The sequence below is a fragment of the Heloderma suspectum genome, chromosome 2 (genome assembly GCF_057233095.1).
Source record: "Heloderma suspectum isolate Gila_16-S chromosome 2, 16-S_ref, whole genome shotgun sequence".
Classification (NCBI taxonomy): Eukaryota; Metazoa; Chordata; class Lepidosauria; order Squamata; family Helodermatidae; genus Heloderma; species Heloderma suspectum.
Genome location: NC_139459.1, coordinates 134547591 through 134566765, shown reverse-complemented (window position 1 = coordinate 134566765; position 19175 = coordinate 134547591). Strand labels below are relative to the sequence as shown.

General features: G+C 43.1%; 1 protein-coding gene across 4 annotated transcripts in view; it reads left to right on the top strand.

Moving 5' to 3' along the window:
* The window catches only part of GAK (cyclin G associated kinase), a 93450-nt gene that overhangs the window by 8005 nt on the left and 66270 nt on the right, over window positions 1–19175 (top strand). For all 4 annotated transcript variants that reach the window (XM_084834837.1, XM_084834835.1, XM_084834836.1 and 1 more), the window contains exons 2-3: window positions 12462–12523; window positions 18746–18805. In XM_084834837.1, coding sequence (XP_084690963.1) covers window positions 12462–12523; window positions 18746–18805 — 122 coding nt within the window. The remainder of the gene's footprint in view (window positions 1–12461; window positions 12524–18745; window positions 18806–19175) is intronic.

Here is a 19175-nt window from a genome sequence, read left to right as displayed (position 1 = left end):
TATCTCAGCTGCCGTGCTTTTTCAACATGCTGGCAATGCAAAACGTTCTCTTTTAATATGGATCTTTCTGGTAACTGCACCCGAGCCTAGTTCATTCTTGAGGGAAAGCAATTGAAATAGTTCATTGGGGAGAAAATTCCCAATATGATCCCTTGAAAATGCGCAGGTACAATATAGCAGTGTTTGGTGTTTTGTTACACTATACTAAGAATTTGAACGCTTGTTTGAATAAGGAACATTAGTTGAGACGATGTTACTGAAGCCTCTTCGGGTGCAATCCTATGCATGTTCAGACAGAGAGAAGGCCTACAACTCCCAGCATTCCCCAGCCAGCATGGCTGGCTGGGGAATGCTGGGAGTTGTAGGCCTTCTCTCTGTCTGAACATGCATAGGATTGCACCCTTAATATCTCTACATTCTCCAGTTTAAGCTACTTAGCATAATACAGAAGGTTGAAACAACTGTGAGAAACTTCGCAGGTTGCATGTTAAATAGCTGAATGAAGCTTGTAAATATTTTATTGCTGTGAGGTGAGAGTTTTTAAGTTTGTAGGAAACATCTGTTGTATACTATCATAGAGGTCACCTGGCCGCCGTGTCTTAAGGGAGCCCCGCAACTGGTACTGAGAGATTTAAGGCTACATTTCCCTTTACAGGAAGAAAGTCTCAAGCTGAAAAGACAAAGAGTTTTTCTGGGGCAGGGGTGGGGTAGGAGATTCGGCCCTGCTGTAGTGTGTTGATAGCCGGGCACACTTCCTTCTACTGCAGAGACATTATTCATGGAAGTCACACATGTGGACCCTCACCAGAGAATAGAAACAACTCCAGTCAGTCTCAAGTCTGTTTATTCTTCTTTCACTGTTGCAAGCTGCAGCAAAGGTCTGTCTTCACCTTTCCCTCCCAATGTGGGTTTGACTTTCTTTGTACAGAAATGTACCCTGAGAAGTGGTCTTTGACAACACCACAGTAAATGCTTCTTGGAACTTCACAGCACATTATGCGTACCTCAGTGTGTGTTTAAGGGCCTGAACAGTATTTAAAATTCTGGGCGCCAGCATTTAAATTTTTGCATAACTTGGTGCATTCTCTCCACGCTTCCTACCTTTGCATATTTTTGTTGGCTGAGTAAAGTAAGGCCTTAGGGTTTAACTCGAGGGATCAGCATTCTCTGTAACTGTAGTTGTAACACAATACCCCTTTAACATTGAGGTATCCGACTGAAATGTTTAATATGGTTCAGGATGAAATTCTGTGTTTCAGATTTGAGTATCAGCTTGACCTATGCACCTGGGGTGTGTGTGGAGAATTCAAAATATACTATAATGAGGTATCTGCCTTGAGGATTGAAACAGCCAAATTAAATATGAGTGTGCATATTCTGGACACAATTCTATGTTTCAAGTTGGAATGCCCGTTTGATGGCTGACACGATTTTCAAGGGGGGAAAGCAACCATGTAATGCAGCAATCCTTTTGAGCACTGAGAGATCACAATCAAATTTGGTATTTACGTTTAGCCTCCATTGGAAGTTCAAATACCAGTTCAAGCCCTCCACCCGTGTGGGGTGGGGGCCAGGATGGCAAAGGCATTTGTCATGTGATAGTTGAAGCAAGACCCTTGAACACCTGTACCTTGCCAGCTGTAGACCCTGTGGTATTTTCTACATGGTCTGTAGTCTCTCATGCATAGTGTTAATGTACTTCAGAAAGGCACCTTCAGAACTGAGCTGTTAGAACTGCTCATGTTCCTGCAGAGGTCTAGACAGTACAAGCCACAGACTTCACCACAAATGATTGTAGTTGATTGTATGACAATTAGAGGGGACACCAATTCTTTAGCAAGGATGACTTTTTGCTGCAAAGTGTGAGGAAGTTGTGTGCATTGCTGAAAAACTACGTCGTTCAGTGGACGGATGTGAGGATCTATACAAAATAACTCCAGAACCATTCTGAGCCCTGCTTTTTTAACATCACTTCTGATCTAGCGAATTGTTAACTGGCTGCTTCTACTTTGCATGGCAGATAATTAAATGTAGGATAAACTATTTTTTAATAACAAAGCAATGTAATTTGTTAAGCCATGTATAAGAGCGCTTTTTACAGTGTGCATATGTTAGGAAAAAAGTTCACTACAATGTGGTCTTAAACAGTGGAATCAATTATAAAGCTCATTGGAGTCTGTTGAATTGGCTGGTTTGAAGCCTTAAAACTTTTGTGTGCAATGAAATGGTGGTGTTCCTGAACACAGTACAACTTTCAGTATCATTTGGCATGGATTGTTTAAGTGCTTTGTGTGAGAAGGGGAGGGATGCTTGTGTGCGTTTAATACTCCCACTTGATGATAAGCAGCCTTGAAAATTCTGCGGTATTGAACAATCCAATGTTAACATGGTCATTCTCGGACTTATGTGCATTTTATATTAAAGTTTTAAGGAATAAAATAGGAAGTTGTTGGATGCAGGAAAAAAATACTCATTGTGGGTGGTAGTATTGTGATGCCTAGAGAGATTTTATTCCCTGAGAAATCATTTCATGCCCAAATTTGGAGATGTCTGGATTTTAGCTGGACACATGGGGTCACAACTAAACTTGCACCTTTCTATATCCTATATTTATTTTCAAGTCTCCAAGGTGGGTGACAGTTTCATCTCATTCATTTTAGTCTCTCTGTGAGAGGTCACAGTTAGCCATTTTATGGAAGAGGGAGGATGGATGGTTGTGATGTGGTTAAGGCTAAGTTGGAGTTGTACCCAAGGGCCAGGGCCAGCATTGTGTCTCCTTGATAACGCTGGAGTTTTACATAACTGGTCTGTGACCTAAGCCAGCTGGAGACTGAAAGTTGCTTTGGAGTGATGCCTGAGGGATGGGTAGCAACTCCCCCCCCCCCCATGCCAGTGGTTTGGGAATGTCTGGTAGGAGTTTAGTTCTCCGCACCAACTTTTTGCAAGTGTTGATGTCAATCTTTTGGTAGAGAGAATCTGCATACTTGGTGAACTCCTGTTTGCACCCTAGTGAGAGGCAAAACAAAACGTTGCATTTTTTTAAAAAAAACACTTTGGTCCTGATTCAGACTGCAGGCTGCCTTAGTCTGTGAACTAAAATCTGTGTTCATTAAACCTGAAAATCAGGTTCATGCTACTAGAACTCCTCTTAAACTAAATCCAAAGAGTTTGAGTTCTGGCGTTTTAAATCCAGAGTTATTGCTAACAGGAGAACTTGGTTAACAGGAACAAAATTGTTGTTGGCTTTCTGTTTGAGTTTAGAGATTTATACCCCACCCTTCAGTAAAAATTCCCAGGGTGGCTTTGTGTTAACAGTTTAGTTGCTGGATGAGGGATTAGTATGAACTCTTTGACCGTTGCTCATAGCTGTGAGGATGCCAGGGAGCTACATTTCTTGGGGCTGCTTGTGAGATTCATGTGTCCTTTAAGTGTAAGGTTTGGCATCTTATTTGTAAAACTGTTGTTAAGCCTCAGCACCTCTGAAAAGTTTGTACAGCAGGGTTTCATAAAGCTGCAGTGCAGGATGAGGAAACAACATTCCCTTGTGACCTTCTCTCTCCCTGCTCAGAAAATATTCCCCCAAAGCCAAGGGTGGTGTTGTGAGTTGTGTGCACGTCCTGGGGTGGCAGTGGTGGTGTTGGGGGATCAAGAGAGGAGAAGGGACATTTCAGAGGTGAGGCAGCAATGTGCATCCCCCAGCTTTGAGTAATAAACAGGAGGTTGGAATGGTAGCAGCCCCTTGCCACAAGGCAGACCCATCCATCTACCAGCTTCTCACAGATCAACCTATGCAGCTTCTCAATGATCTGGAAGCAGGCTAACAACTGGAATAGGGCATGGCCTTCGTTACTAGAACAAATGATACTAAAATCAGCTGGCCTTTTCAAACAGCGCTGTGCCACCTCTACTTGGGGCATATGATGTATGCAGTTTGTCTGTTGTAATGTGGAGAACCCCTTGCCCATTGGTTATTCCTAACTCTAGTTGCTTTGTGTGTGGTGGTGGTGGGGAGGGATTACCCTACTGGAGCCAGTGGGGGATTTCTTCCAAATGCGGACATTAGTCCAGAGGAGGAATTTACCTCAAGGGAGCAAGGGGTTAAGGTCCCTCTCCACCCCTGTTCTGATCCTGTTAATTAGCATCCCCCCTGCTCTTTTCTTCTAAAGTTTTTTTTTAAGATGCTAAGACCTATATAACATCAAGGGTAACAGTCCTCACTCTAACCACAGATAGAGTTTGGAATAAGCTATGTGCAAGTGGCCCCTCCCCCATTACAATACACTGAAATGCACTTCATGCAACATATGTGACCAGTACAGGTTGCTGGCCTGTTTTCCGATTATTTATCACTGAAGAATTGCACAGTTCGATCTGTCGAAAACTGGGAAACAGATGGTTTAGTTCAAGGTAGACAGATGGCAGATCAGGATGTACTGGTGATAGATCTCTAGATTTGCAGTAGATCAGGAAGGCTTCTGACTTCTAGTTGTTTGGAAATAGCAACAACACAATGACTCCCTCCCCCCCAAATTAATTACTGCTGAAATTAAGAAAGGTTGGAATAACCAGGAGTGGAATTTTTATGCAGAAGGACTGTGAGCTCCATTCAGTTTTTAATACTCAAAATGAATTCTCGGGCTCAGAATTCTTCAACAGTAAGTTCATGTTATTTGCACCAGGCTCTGGTTGGGAGATCTTGGGGTGCTGGTAAACGCACACACACACACGATCCTGCAAGCCTCATGTCTGCCCACCCCTGATCTAGTTTGGCCCTGAGTAAGGACCAGTATAGACTGACCTGTGAAATTGTTCAGAAACAACATAGATGTCTGTCCCAAACCATTTAAAAGCAGGTTAGACTTCAGTGCCAGTGAAAGAAAAGACACTGCTCTTTGTCTCCAGGCTTCCTGTAGCCCTGTTTCCAAATGTGTGAAGTTGGTGACTGTGTTCAAAATTACACCCTTTTATTTTTTGTGCCAGTTCCCTAGCTATTTTTAGAAGGCTAAATGGGGGCACAGTTGGGCTAAAATTGCAGGGAGGCAGTGGGTGGGGCTGGTGGATTACACTGAGGACTCCCCCTACCTTTCCACCCATAATTCAATCACTGGGCAGTGATGGATTCAGTATCGTAGTTCTACTAATTATTGGAAGCTTAATGCTTAGCAAAGACTTGGGCAAGGCTTCTCCCCAATTTCTGCCTATATTCCTTACTAAGGGAATGGAAGCAGCAACAGAACAGATCTTTTTAAACTATTTATTGTTCTGATGTGGCAGCTCTTTGGTTTATTTCCAGGCTTGCATTTCCTGTGTTCCTAAGGCTGTAAGGGCTTCATTCCTCAAATATTTTTGTAGGATTTTGGCCCATGATCTTATGAAGCAGTGGCCAAACTGGAAACAAGCTTTGACAAACTTAGGCATTTGTGGCAAGGCATAGCGTCATATAATATTCAGGCTCTGTCCTAGCCAGGGCTGATATTACTGTGGAGCAGTCACTTTGGACACAATTTTCCTACCTCTAGTTCAGCCTTCCCCAATCTGGTGCCCTTCAGATGTGTTGGACTACAATTCCCAGCATGCCCCAGCCAACACATGGGGGAGGCACCAGGTTGGGGAAGGCTGCTCTTGTATGTCAAAGAGATCTAGTCCAAGTTGATGCTGGTGTCAACTGTTATGGTATGGGACCTTTCCTAGAGTATTACTGAAGGATACTTTAAAGGATGTATCTACTTACATAATGGTTGCCATGGGGGCTTGGCTAGTCCAGAGGTTGGCGTGGGGAGAGAAATAGTGAGGCTATTGGCGGGGGTGGAGGGGGAAATGGAAAGAGATGCTTCCTGGCCTCCCCAGCCTTCTTCCACACAAACCTTTCCCCTTTGTGCGCGTGCTCTCTCTCCACGTCTAACCTTACGATTTCTCTCCCCCACCCCCTTCCTCGCTGTTTCTCTCCCCCTCCATCACTTAGTCTCTTCCCTTCTTTTTTCTCTCCCTTTCTAGCCCCTAACCTTGCTCTTTTTTTCCCACTCACCCCTTTATCTTGCCTGTCTCTTCACTCCCAGCCTCTAACTTCACTATTTCCCTCCCTGCCATCTCTCTACTGTACTGTTTCTCCCCCCTCTCCTAGCCTCTAGCCTTGCTCTTTCTCTCCCCTCTCCCCCTTTGCCTTGCTTTCCTTCCTGCCAGCTGAATAGGATGGCTGCTAGTTCTGATGGTGCTACCTCCAGTACCAGAGACAGTGAGCCTATGCACGCCAGTTGCTGGGGAACATGGGTGGGAGGGTGCTTTTGCACTCTTGTCCTGCTTGTGGGTTCCTGGTTGACAGCTGCTTGGCCACTGTATGAATAGAATGCTGGATTAGATGGTTTATCCGGCATGGCTCTTTTTATGTTCTTATGCTAACAGCTGATCAGCAGCAGGCGGAAGAATAGGAAGGAGAACCTGGCGCCCTAATGTTTTTCAGGTTTTTATTATTTTTTGGAAGGGTACAGGGAGTGAAGAGCTCTGTGGACACCACTGGAGGTGCCTGTTGGTACTGCCTTGTGGACCCCTGCTTTAAAATAGCTCGTCCAAACATATAGGATGCCCTGAACGTCCTATACAATTGCTATACTGTTGCTCCATGTGAGCAAAGTAGTGACGAGACCATGATGATGCTCAGTCCTGTCAGGTTTTTCCACTTCCCCTCCCACAATCAGATGAGCTTGGTTATCAGATAACTGTGTGGTTGTACTCTTGCCCTCTGATACTCTTTTGGGCAAGAAACTGACTGAGTGAATGCACTGCATGGCCAGAACAGCAATTAGCGTTACACATGGCGGAGAAAAATGGAGCCTACTGAATATCTCAATACTACTGTAGAACAGCCTTCCCCAACCTGGCACCCTCCAGATGTGTATAGACTGCAACACCCATCATCACCAGCCAGCACGGTCAGGTGTAGCCCTCCAGATGTGTGTTTCAATCCACACACATCTGAAGGACAACAGGCTGGGGAATGATGCTATGTAAATACGAGATGCTGCTTCACTGCTTTTTCTTTCTTATGTTGAAATGCAATGTAGAACTCTTCTGTTTTTCAAATGAAGCACATCAGAAGATATGGCAGATAGAATTATCAATGATGGGAAGAGTTTACATGGAACTGATTCACACATGCATGTTTATAACTGGATTACTCAGCACAAGTTCTGAATGTGTGAACTGTGTCATGACTGAGTGACTTGAAGTCATCCTTTCATGGAGGATAAGGCTATCAATGGCTACTAATCACGATGACTATGTATTAGCTCCAGTATCAGAGGCTTCTCTTTACTAGTTGCTGGGGAATATGGGCAGGAGGGTGCTGTTGCACTCATGTCCTACTTGTGGGCTTCCCACAGGTAGCTGGTTAGTCATTGTGCAATCAGAACTCTGGACTAGATGGACCTTTGGTCTGATCCGGCATAGTTCTTGTGTTCTTATGAGGTAATATGAAAACTGTCTGGTGTCTGATCTGTGGCTATTTCACAAAATGTAAGTCATCCCTTGATGTAATCATCAAGCAATATGCATCAATGTGTGAATTGCCTCTTCTGTCAGATCCACATGTACATCAGAATGAGGGAATAGAACTGTATCATTTCAGACTGCATGTGGAGGATTCCATCTTCTATATTGAAAAAAAATACCTCCATAGAAGTAGAAAGCTAGGATTTCTGTAAAAAAGATATTCTTGCAGTGACTTGATGTTCTAATTCCAGAACTGTGTGTATATTTAACCTACAGGCCCATTTTGGCTTAGAATTTAAAATTAGCCTTTATCCTGATGATCTTTTGCTCAAAACTCCAGTTGTTGGTTCCGGCTCTGATGATATTGATTAATACTTTTGGTGGATTGCCTGGCTATTCAATTAATTGGTCAAAGTTGGACATAATGCCGATTGGAGATAGGGTATACTCTAGTGTATTAGCTGTGCCCAGAGTCTATTACTTATTTGGGAATAATTATCCCTAGAGATACATCTCAAATAATTAGGTTAAATTTAAATAAGTTGATTAATGATATTTCACAAGATATAGATAGATGGGCATCTTTAAAGTTGAGTTTATGGGGTAAGGTTAATACATCTAAGATGAATAAGGTAAAGGTAAAGGTGTCCCCAACCAGTCGTGTCCGACTCTAGGGTGCGGTGCTCATCCCCGTTTCTAAGCTGAAGAGCCAGCGCTGTCCGAAGACGCTTCCGTGGTCATGTGGCCGGCATGACTGAACACCAAGGTGGACGGAACGCTGTTCCATACTAAGATGAATACCATACCTCAAATTATTTATGTTATATGTGGGATCCCCATACTTATACCTGGCAAATATTTCCAAAAACTTAATGGTTTGTTTCGTAAATTCTTTTGGGGTTCCTTTCCACCAAGAATATATTTGAAAAGGATGCAACTTCCAATTAACAAAGGCGGGTTTGGTTTTCTGGATCTTGCTACATACCGTAGGGCTTATTTGCTGACCTGTACTAAATTTTGGTCTTTTCCACTCAGATTTGATTTCCTACCTTGGTCCCTGTCGGAATCTTCTTGTCTGGAACCTCTCTCTAAATGGATGGAATTAAGTTCCCAGCATATTAAGACAGATAGAGTTCCTCCCACAATCTTGGCTGTTCGAGATGTATGGTGTATAATGTCACACCAATTACAGTTTGACCCATTTTCCCATGCCAAGTAGACTTTATGGGGAAATCCAGATTTAAGAATTGGAAAGAAAATGTTTTTATGGCAGGCCTGGACAGATAAGATGATCTTTAACCTGCATCAGTTATTGGGTGTTGATTATGAGCTTTGCTATTTTCAGCTTTGCAAGATAAATTTGATTTGCCTGCTACAGCGGAATGGCAGTATTTGCAATTGAAATGTTTGTTTGTATCTAGATTAGGTCCTGCTGCTTTTACTGCTTTGGAGTCTCCTTTGCTACTGGAAGCACTTATTGAAGCTGACCAGATATATCAACCCACAATTCATGTTTACAAATACGTATTATCAATGAATAAATATGATACATGTGGTCTACAGCAGGAATGAAACAGGGAATTGGAATGTCCTATTTTGTCTAATCGACGGACCGCTGTTTTGGCGTCTGTATCAGATATCTCTGTGGATCTTCGGTTATTATTTCCCTTATTCAGCAAAAACATTTGTTTAGGTCTATTGGATGCCACAATGTCTCTTTAATAGAGGCTTGTCAAATTCAGCTAATTGTTAGAGGTGTAATGCAGTTAACACTTCTCTTATTTATATGTTTTGGAAATGCCCAATACCTGCCTCCTTTTGGGAGGAAGCTATTACATGGATGAATTTTGTATTGGAAAGCTCTTTAATATTTACTGATGTAAATATTCTCTTAAATTACTCACCTGCTTTTTGGAATGAAACACATGGTCAGCGGAAATGGATCCTTCGCACCGTTTTGGTTGCTAAAATACTGATACTACGATACTGGAAGGATAAAAACTCACCACCTTTAATGCAGTGGATTGGAGACTTAACAACTCTAGCAACATTTGAAAGTGGTATATAGACGTAACTTGCAATTGGACTTATATTTGGATATCTGGTCTGCTTTTACTGAAGTTTACATATAATCTTTCTTTCTTTTTTTCTCCCTAGAATACTGTAATATTTGAAACTGAGGATTTTAGAATATGTTATATTTTAATTTTTTTGGTTGTTGTGTTTCTGTTTGTTTTGTTAAAACTCACAATAAAAATTGATTAAAAAATGTTTAACCTAGGGGAACGTTAAAAAAATTTGAGTCCTCCCAAGCTGGCACATTATAGTCTATTCTGCCACCTCTTCCTGCTATATGTCTCTGTTCCACATGTCTTTAAAAAGTCTTTGAAGCGGCTCACAAAAATAAAACATCTAGATAAAAATAAAATAAAAATCAATAGATAATACAAGATACAAAATCAAGCACTAAAACAAGACGTTAAGCAAATGTTAAAGACAGCAGTAAACTAAGCAACCAGCAGCTGCAGTTAGCTATACTTTCAATGCTGACTGGAACAAGGTCTTCAGTAATCATCTAAAAACAATTAACAAGGGTGCCGTCTCTCTCTCTCTCTAGCTGAAGAGTATGTAATCCATGAGATTTTGAATCTTGTTTTATTTATGTTTTCGATCAGTAGACAATAAACCAATCCAAAACACATAGGGACTCCAAGAATACACTGCTGCTGTTACAGATGATGCAATGTAGTGATTCAGGAATGCAGTGCAGTTTGCAAAGAAACTTAGTTATACCTATGATTCAGAGCTGTAGTGTTTCCTGTTAACAGGGAGCATACTTTTGTCCAGAGAGCAATCTGTTTTGCAACCAGCCATTAAACCGTCTGAAAGGTTTCCGAGGGCACAAATCATGTGCCTACTGTAACAAATTGCAATACGTAGGCTTGGTTAATCTTGTTAATGAATTTACCCCTGGTTCGCAGATCATAGCCTCCTGGAGGTGGATGTGGTGGGGGTTTAATGGTAGACTGTCAGCATATGGATTTAAAGCAGTCATGGCCAACCACAAATCAAGTCCTAGCTATAAGAGAAGTGTACCATTCTAGTGTGCTCTACGGTAAATATTTAGTGCCTTAGACTATTGCCTGTGGAGAGCAGGCAGTGGTTCTAGCCTGTCCTAGGCCCTCCTGCTTATGACCAGGTGTGCCTCAAACCCCTACTGCTAGAGGTATCTGAGCTGCTGATTGGTTTTCTATGTTGTAAAGCAGGGATGTTGAACCTCTGGCCCGCAGACTAAATCTGGCTCTCCTCAGATGGCCATGCCCCCTTTTCCCAACCGCCAGTGGTTTGGTCATTTTCCAGCTTTTGCATGTTTTTCTCCCCCATTCTAAAGGGATGAAATGTTTCTCCTAAGGCTGGTAGTAAGAGCTTTAAGTTAAAATGTGCTGGTACTTTTGGTCTTTTGCCCCTGCCCCTTTTGCCCACCACTGGAATGCACCCCCCCGCCCCCACCGCGAGAGCTTCCCTGAAATGGAATTTGGCCCTCGGACTGAAAGAGATTCAGCACCCCTGTTTTAAAGGATTTCAGGCTACGGAGCTCTCTGGGCCTGTATTCACATGTACGTCAACAGCATAAAAAACTTTGGTCAGGGTTTTTCATGAGGGTATATCTTAAGTTTTATTTATTATTACATTTGTATCCACCTCTTTTCCTCCTGCAAGGAATCCAAAGTGGCTCACATGGTCTTCCTCCCTTCCATTTTGTCCTCGCAACCACCCTGTGAGGTAGCTTAGGCTGAGAGTCAGTGAGTGGCCCAAAGTCGCCCAGGGAGCTTCATGGCCAAGTGGTGGCTCGAACCCACATCTCTTGAATCCCAGTCCACCACTCTAACCACTAAAAGGGTGACTTGCATGCTTTCTGTATTCAGGGAACCGTTTCCACACCAGCTTGTCTCTGGTGGAACCCTGTGCATGGTAGATTGCACAGCCAGTTTCGGCCAGGCTTGTGAAGCTGTCTTGTTACCCAGAGTGACCTAAGTACACTTTAGAACATCACCAGCCCTCCCCTTTCACTGTGCACATGTTGCGGAGGAAGATCGCAAGCTTCAGGGAAGTGTACCTACTGTTAGCAATCAGTTTCCAGTGAACCCCAGGCTTCCCCAGAATACAGCCTGAAAAACACGCCTATACAGGATTACGTGACACTTCTTTGTGCTTCCAAACATTTGGTAGAGTAATTAGGCATATCCCAGAGTTGGTCTTTGATGCTGCTACTGTGCTACCCACACTGAGAGTAGCCCTACAGTGAGTAGGTAAGACCCCCTGGGAATGAGAGGACTGTGTCCTCCTCCTGTAATGTTAACACAAGCAGCGCGCTGGTCGGGCTGTTACTCCTCTGTACAAAGTAAGCTGGCCAGGTGTCCTACTTTACAGAGGACAGTCCTCTGTTTGAAGAGCTGTCGGAGGATAGTCCTGTATTTGGAGGCGTCCTCTGTCTGATGGGCTGCCCAGACCAAGTCTGGTTTAAAGTCTAAGAACCATAAGAAGGGGGAGCCGACAGGGGCCTTGAAGTTGCTCATCTGGAGTTAGCACCTGGACAGCAGACTGAGCAGCCACACAGGTCACCTGGTCAGTCTTCCTCACTATGGTGAGATGGGCTGCATTTCTATTTAACTTAATAGTTATTATCTCTAAATTTGCATTTATGCCTATAAATTAACATATGCAAATTGGTGTCCTCTTTTTTGGGTGATGTGTTTCCTTTCTTAGCAGTGCATAAGGACTAGTGTTTGTGTTTTACTTTGTTAAACTACAGTAGCTCTGTGTCCTCGTCTTGATCTAAGGGTGTTTTGCTGTACAGCCGCCTTTTGGCACAGTGTGGCCTGCTTCTTCTTCTGGACAGGCATTCTGTTGTTGCATCAGATTGGCTAATTTCTCAGAAATGTTTAGGTCTCACTGTCGTCTCTTTTTCTCCATAGGTGGGTTTGCTTTTGTATATGAAGCTCAGGATCTTGGAAGTAGCAAGGAGTATGCTTTAAAGGTAAATACCCTTCTTTTCCTTGATTTTAATTCTCAACTGTGTCTTTTCATTGTTGATTTGATTCATAGTAACACTGTGGATATCAAATACAGTAGCTAATAATGAATTCGTTCAAAAACCAATTTGTCCTACTTGCCAGGAGACATCTATGCCATTTCTTAGGGCTTGTGCAGAGCCAAGGCTTGTGGCTATAATTTGTACAGTTAGTGAAGCCGTTGCCAGTCAGCGTTGACAGTACTGAACTAGATGGACCAATGTTCTGACTCCGTCTAAGGCAGCTTCCTACTTCCCAGTGGGGTGCTGCATAGAGCAAAAATGGGCTACAATGTCTAGAACAGGAATGGGCAACTTCTGATAGTCTGGGGGCTGTTTTTGCATTCGGATCCCCACCGTGGGCTGCATTTTGTGGAAAGGAAAGGTTCCTCCTGTGCAAGCACCAAGTCATTGCTAACTCCTAGAGGGACACCACTTTCACTGGCGTTTTCATGGCAGACTATAGCGGGGTGGTTTGCCATTGCCTTCCCCAGTCATGACTACCTTTCCCCCAGCAAGCTGGGTACTCATTTTACCGACCTCGGAAGGATGGAAGGCTGAGTCGACCTGAGCTGGCTACCTGGGACCTGGCTGCTGCTGGGATCGAACTCAGGTTGTGGGGAGAGTTTCAGTTGCAATACTGCCGCCTACCACTCTGCGCCACACGAGGCATTTTGTGGGGCACCCCCAAAAGGCGTGACACCACTCTGTAGCACCACAGAGTGCTACAATGGCTAAATTTAGCTTGTTTGGAAGCTAAATTTAACCCTTTTGGTGCTACAGCTAATTTTGAGGGAGTACCAGGAAAAGGCAGGGGCGGGTGGGCTGCTGCCGGGTTGGCGGGAGCTGCATGCTGCTGTTGGCAATATAAAATTAAGTCATGGAATGCATGCAGCCCCCCGGGTGTACTCCCCATTCATGACCATGGGAATGTTCTATGTGCAAGCTTCGGTTCAAAAATCCACCACTCCATAGTGATATAGGAACTGGTGTGGGTGAAGTAGGGATGTACGGATTATGTAAAATCTGCTCCATTTGTGCATCATGAATTGTCAGGCACCTTTTGTTCCATCATCCTTTCACAGGTGGATGTGAATTTTTGTGTGTGTCATGTGGCAAAATATGCAAATAATTACGTAAGAGGTTTAATAAGAATTTGCATAATTTACCTTAGTATGTAACATTTAGTGTATTATTCCCCATTCCATTCAACTTTTCCTCAGCAGAAACTTGTGTATTTTCCTACAAATAAATATGTGTAAATTTCGGGAAAGTAAGAAATCATCCGAAAGTACATAGACTCCGTGCGGCCTGAGGGGGTCGCTCTGGCGGATTCTGCAGGTCGGATTCTTAGAAATCTGAGCTCATTTTAGTCCGTCTCGAATTTCTCCAGCATCCCTAGGGTGAAGCAATTGATGCTGATTCATTTATAAAGCTCCTAAAGGTTTATAAGTGCTGTACAGAGATTAAAAAGGCTGCACCCCCCGCCTCCCAAGAAGAATATAATGGCAAGGGGGAGACCATCCTGACCCCAGTCATCAACCAGTGAAGGAACAGCTGCTTCAATGCTTGTTTTCCTCTTCCCTCCCTCTTCCTTTTTCCTTTTGTACCATGTCCTTTAGAGTGTGAGCCTGTGGGCCCGGACTGCCTTTTAATATCTGAACAGTGCTTAGGAAATTTTAGGCACTTTAGAAGTGTAACATGACAGTCCCTGTCCACAGGCTTAAAATCTATTGGAGGTAATACAGGTGGAAAGCAAACAAATTCAGGTACCAATTCCTAACGTGACATCACTAGATTTTAAATCGTAGATGTCTTCCATCCAACCCTAACTGCTACCAATGCCCTGGTTCAAGTCTCTGAAGTAGATGTAGGGCCAAAAGCAGGCCTCTGCTGCTTAATTAGGTGCCTGTGGGGCCTGTTCCTCTCTGGTGTGGTGCTAACACAGAGTCATTGTGATTCTGCCACTTGATACTGTATTTGCAAACTCATCTGACGTGATAGTGGGAGGAGGATGGTGACTGAATAGGATGAGAAACATTCCAGATGAGGCTTCTGTCCTCTTTTTGAGAGGGCTTCTATTTCAGAACAATCCGGAACAGCTGCCAGTGTTAAATCTTTGTTGCAAGCATTTTACAGCTCGCTTTTTTACAAATTGTAAGCCCTTTCACTTTTACCAGATGGTTCCAAAGCAAATGTAAATGTTTGTGTTTGAATTGTAGAATATTATCCGAGTAAGACTGAATTAGTTGAACGTTGGTGTGTGAGCGAAAGGTGGGAGGGGCTTGTGAGTGAGGGGAATTCTCTGGTGTTTTGAAAGGAGAGAAGCGACAGTTTAACGGTTGGAAAGGGTTTAGGGATTCAGGGAATGTACGTCTAGTACATTTTAACGGTTGGAAAAGGGTTTAGGGATTCAGGGAATGTACATCTAGTGAGTGGGGTTTTAGGCTAAGGGTTTAGAAGGGGTTGGTAGGTAGGTTAGGACTAAATATAGGATGATTAAATAATAACCTACATAACTTCTTGTATTTAATACAATTTTAGTTGTTTCATTACATATATAATCCCATGTGTCGGTTTAATTTATTAATGCTACCAAATAGAAAACTCTATTTTTCCTGTTACTACTCCTGTATTGGTTAAAAGAACCCAGTTAACCTATTGGGCGTCTCCTTGACACAAAGTAAAAGGGCTGAAGCTTTGGGATTCAGTGAGGGCAACTGGCCAAAGCTGAGGCAGACGTCCTGGCGTTTATTTTCAGTTTCAACAGGTAGAAACTGGAGGCAGAATAACCCAGAACAGGAACATCACAAATATGGAACAATAAGTTGCCCCGAAGTGTGCATTTGGATGCTTCTGGGGCATGGGGTCAGAGATGCTGCTTAAAGTTATTTAGGTTCTTAATTGTCCTGTCAGATAGGCCAGACTGAGAGCTAATAACTGGCCCAAGGCCAACCTGTGAACGACATGATTGAGTATTGATTTGAACTTAGGCCTCCCCAGCGCAACATGTGATTCACCACACTGACACTCGCATCCCATATTGTTCTGCTATTAACAAGTGAGGCCTCTAGCATCAACCCTATAAGGCTGTCTCAAAGTAGCCCAAACATATGTTTTGTTGAATATATTGAACTCTTGCGATGTCCCCTGCTAGTCATTTTCTGCTCTTGAGGCTGTTGGGGGAAGTAAACGTACAGCCCAGTTACGAAAGCAGCCATGTTCAATACTGAGAAGATGGACCTGTTACTATTTATTGATTCCTATCTGTTATCAACACTTAGATACTGCCTTATTTGCTAAAAAGCCATCAAGGCAGTGTACAGCAATTTAAAACAATAAGACCTTAAAACAGTTAAAAAAAACCAAGAACGTTAAAAACAGTAAAACATTAACAACAAGGGGTCTTTGCGGGACCTTAAAGACTAACATTTATTCTAGCATAAGCTTTTGTGGATTGTGGTCTGAAAGCTTATGCCAGAATATATGTGTAAGTCTTTAAGGTGTCACAGGATTCCTGGTTGTTTTAGTAAAACGTTGTTGTTGTTGTTGTTGTTTTTGTTCAGTCATTCAGTCGTGTCCGACTCTTCGTGACCCCATGGACCATAGCACGCCAGGCCTTCCTGTCCTGCACTCTCTCCTGGAGCATGCTCAAGTCCATATTCATTGCATCAGTGATGCTGTCTAGCCATCTCATCCTCTGCCGTCCCCTTCTCCTTTTGCCTTCAGTCTTTCCCAGCATCAGGGTCTTTTCCAGAGAGTTTCCTCTTCGTATTAGGTGGCTAAAATATTTGAGCTTCAGCTTCAGTATATGTCTTTCCAGTGAGCGCTCAGGTTTGATTTCCTTTAGGATTGACTGATTTGACCTCCTTGCAGTCCAGGGGAAAGCAAGTAAAACATTACAACTGCATAATTTAAAAGGCTAAATTAAAAATGTGTCTTCTTAATTGTTAATAAAGGCCCATCTTGACTGGGCCAGAGATTGATTTATTTATTTATTTATTTATTTATTTATTTATTTATTGCTATATCGCCCAATAGCTGAAGAATTTAGCCTTGGAGTGGAGCTTTTGTGAGGTGTGTTTTGGTCACATGGGAAGAGATGCTGCTCCCCACCCAAAACTTTTAGGCCACTCCAGATGTGACACATTTTTATCACAGAGTTTATCTCCATATAGGAAACAATATATAAGCCATCATGTATAAAGTGTAGCACAATAAGGGTTTTCTTAGAGATTGGCCGCACTTTAAACCAGGAATCCTAACTCGTTAAACCACAGTGTGAACAAGTGCTGGTGCATGCAGCCCATTCGCTTTGCTTCTCCTGCTTGTGCAAGCAGGTAAATAAGCCACTTTAGCATAACATCTGAACTCGGGATTATGGGTTATTGTGGCCAAAGAAGCGGAGTTTTGTAAGCCAGTTTTAAACCAGGATTTTGTATTAGCTTGTGAATTGTGGTTGGGTTAGACACAATGAACCATAATCCTGAGTTTGAACATCATGTTAAGCTATGCATCCCTGGTTTATTTACTTGCTCATGCAAGTGGGAGGAGCAAAGGGGGAGTGAATGGGCTGACATGCACCAGCACACAGATTGTTCACACTATGGCTTAATAAGTGCAGATTCCTAGGTTTCAAAGTGACTCTTTGCAAAACAACAAACAGCACAGGAATGGATAAAACAGCCATAAAAATCTAGAACTACGTCTCTAAAATGCCTGGGAGAAAAGAAAAGTCTTTGCCTGGCGCTGAAAAGATAACCATGTAGTAAGTGCCGGGAGGGCTTTCCATAATGGGTGCCACAGCTGAGAAGGCCCTCTCTCTTGTAGCCACCCACTGTGCATCCTTCACCAGGGGCACCTGGAGGAGGGCCTCCAAAGATGACCGAAGGGTCTGAGCAAGTTTATATACGGGGAACTGTCCCTTTAGATACTCTGGTCCCAAGTCATTTAGGGCGTTAAAGGTCAAAGCCAACACTTTGAATTGGGCTTGGAAATGGATAGGGAGCCAGTGCAGCTGACAAAGCACTGGCACACATGATCATATCAGCCAGTCCTAGTTAGTAACCTCGCAACTCTGTTTTGAACTAACTGAAGTTTCTGAACTGTCTTCAAAGGTAGCCCTGTGTAGCCATTACCTCTATGCAGGAAAAACTAACATATGAGATACAGCCCCAAGCTGTTAAAAAGGAATCTGGCTCTGATTCTGAATAACATTAATTCAGGCAGAGACTCATCCAATTACCTCATCATTTAAAACTGGATAATCTGGTCACTCAAGTTATTTGGTAACTTAACATTTGAGAATCGCAACTTTGGGGAGGAGGGGGGGAAGTTTCTAGTCCTCTTAACCTTTGTGAATGCAACTTGGAGGATCCTGTCGAGTAGTTGCACCCTGTGGTATAATCAGTCGTGTACTGCAGCGCAGTGGGCACAAATGCACGAGGTTGCCAGTCACTTGTGTGCATGTGCACCTCCTCCCTCCATGAGGCAGAGACTACGGGTAATTGTACAGGATGCTCAAGCTTTACATCCTGAAAGAATGTGTTTGTGGATGTTATTTGCATGCGTTCAACTACATAATAATGATAATGGTCTGAAACGTTTTTGCAGTGACAGTTAGATTCACCAGGCATCAGACTTGCACTGGGTACCAGCTTCTAGTCAAAACTTCCTGTGGAAGCTTGAAGGCTGATTCCCATGCTCTACTGGGGTGGGATTTTTTTTTTAATCTATATGTGGGTGCTGTTCCTCCATGTGATTTCATGAGAGTAATGTAGCTTGAGCTGGTAACTGATGGATGGATCTCTGGTACAGCAACATTAGAGGTCTCCAGTGCTTCAGAACAAATGCTGGAGATGGCAGTTACTGCAGCAGCTCAGATTGCATGCGATATTCACAGGTGGGCAGGAATGATCTCTTCAGTCAGCATGCATGTGATCAGGTAATTGATCTGTTTAGGGCTACAAAGGTAATTCCCAGCGGTTGAACCAGAGTAGGAGTTGTACAGTCTTCAGAGTCATAACCCATAGAAATTAGGGGTTGTTTTGATTATGAAAAGCAATATGCAATGCGGGATCGCAGGATGGCATCTGTATCCTCCCAGCATCACTCGTTTTTCATGCAAATGTCTGTCAGAGGGAATCGATTTACAATGGTCTTTTTTGTAACTTCTTTATTTCCTGACAGAGATTATTGTCTAATGAAGAAGAAAAGAACAAAGCCATCATTCAAGAAGTTTGTTTTATGGTATCCTTTGGATGATCATGGGCTGTGCATGTTGCTGCTTCGCTCCTCTCTTCACACGAGCGGCAAAACAAACCAGGAAGCTGCAGCTAATTGTAACATCCCGGGAATGTCCAAACCAGGAAGTATGATTAATGGCTTCCAGACAAGCCAACTTTGAAACCAGGATCTGGATGAAACAGGTTCATTGCGGCTTCCTGATTTGTTTCACTGCTCACACAAGGCAGAGCAAAAGGGCTGTGTGTGGGTGCCTGAAGCTCGTGCATAAAGCCAGGATTTGATAATCTGAACTGGGCCTTTGGCTAAATCAGCCCTTAAATTATAAAACCAGTGCTTATGGTGTCATCTGAGAGACCATATCCATGGCAGTTTA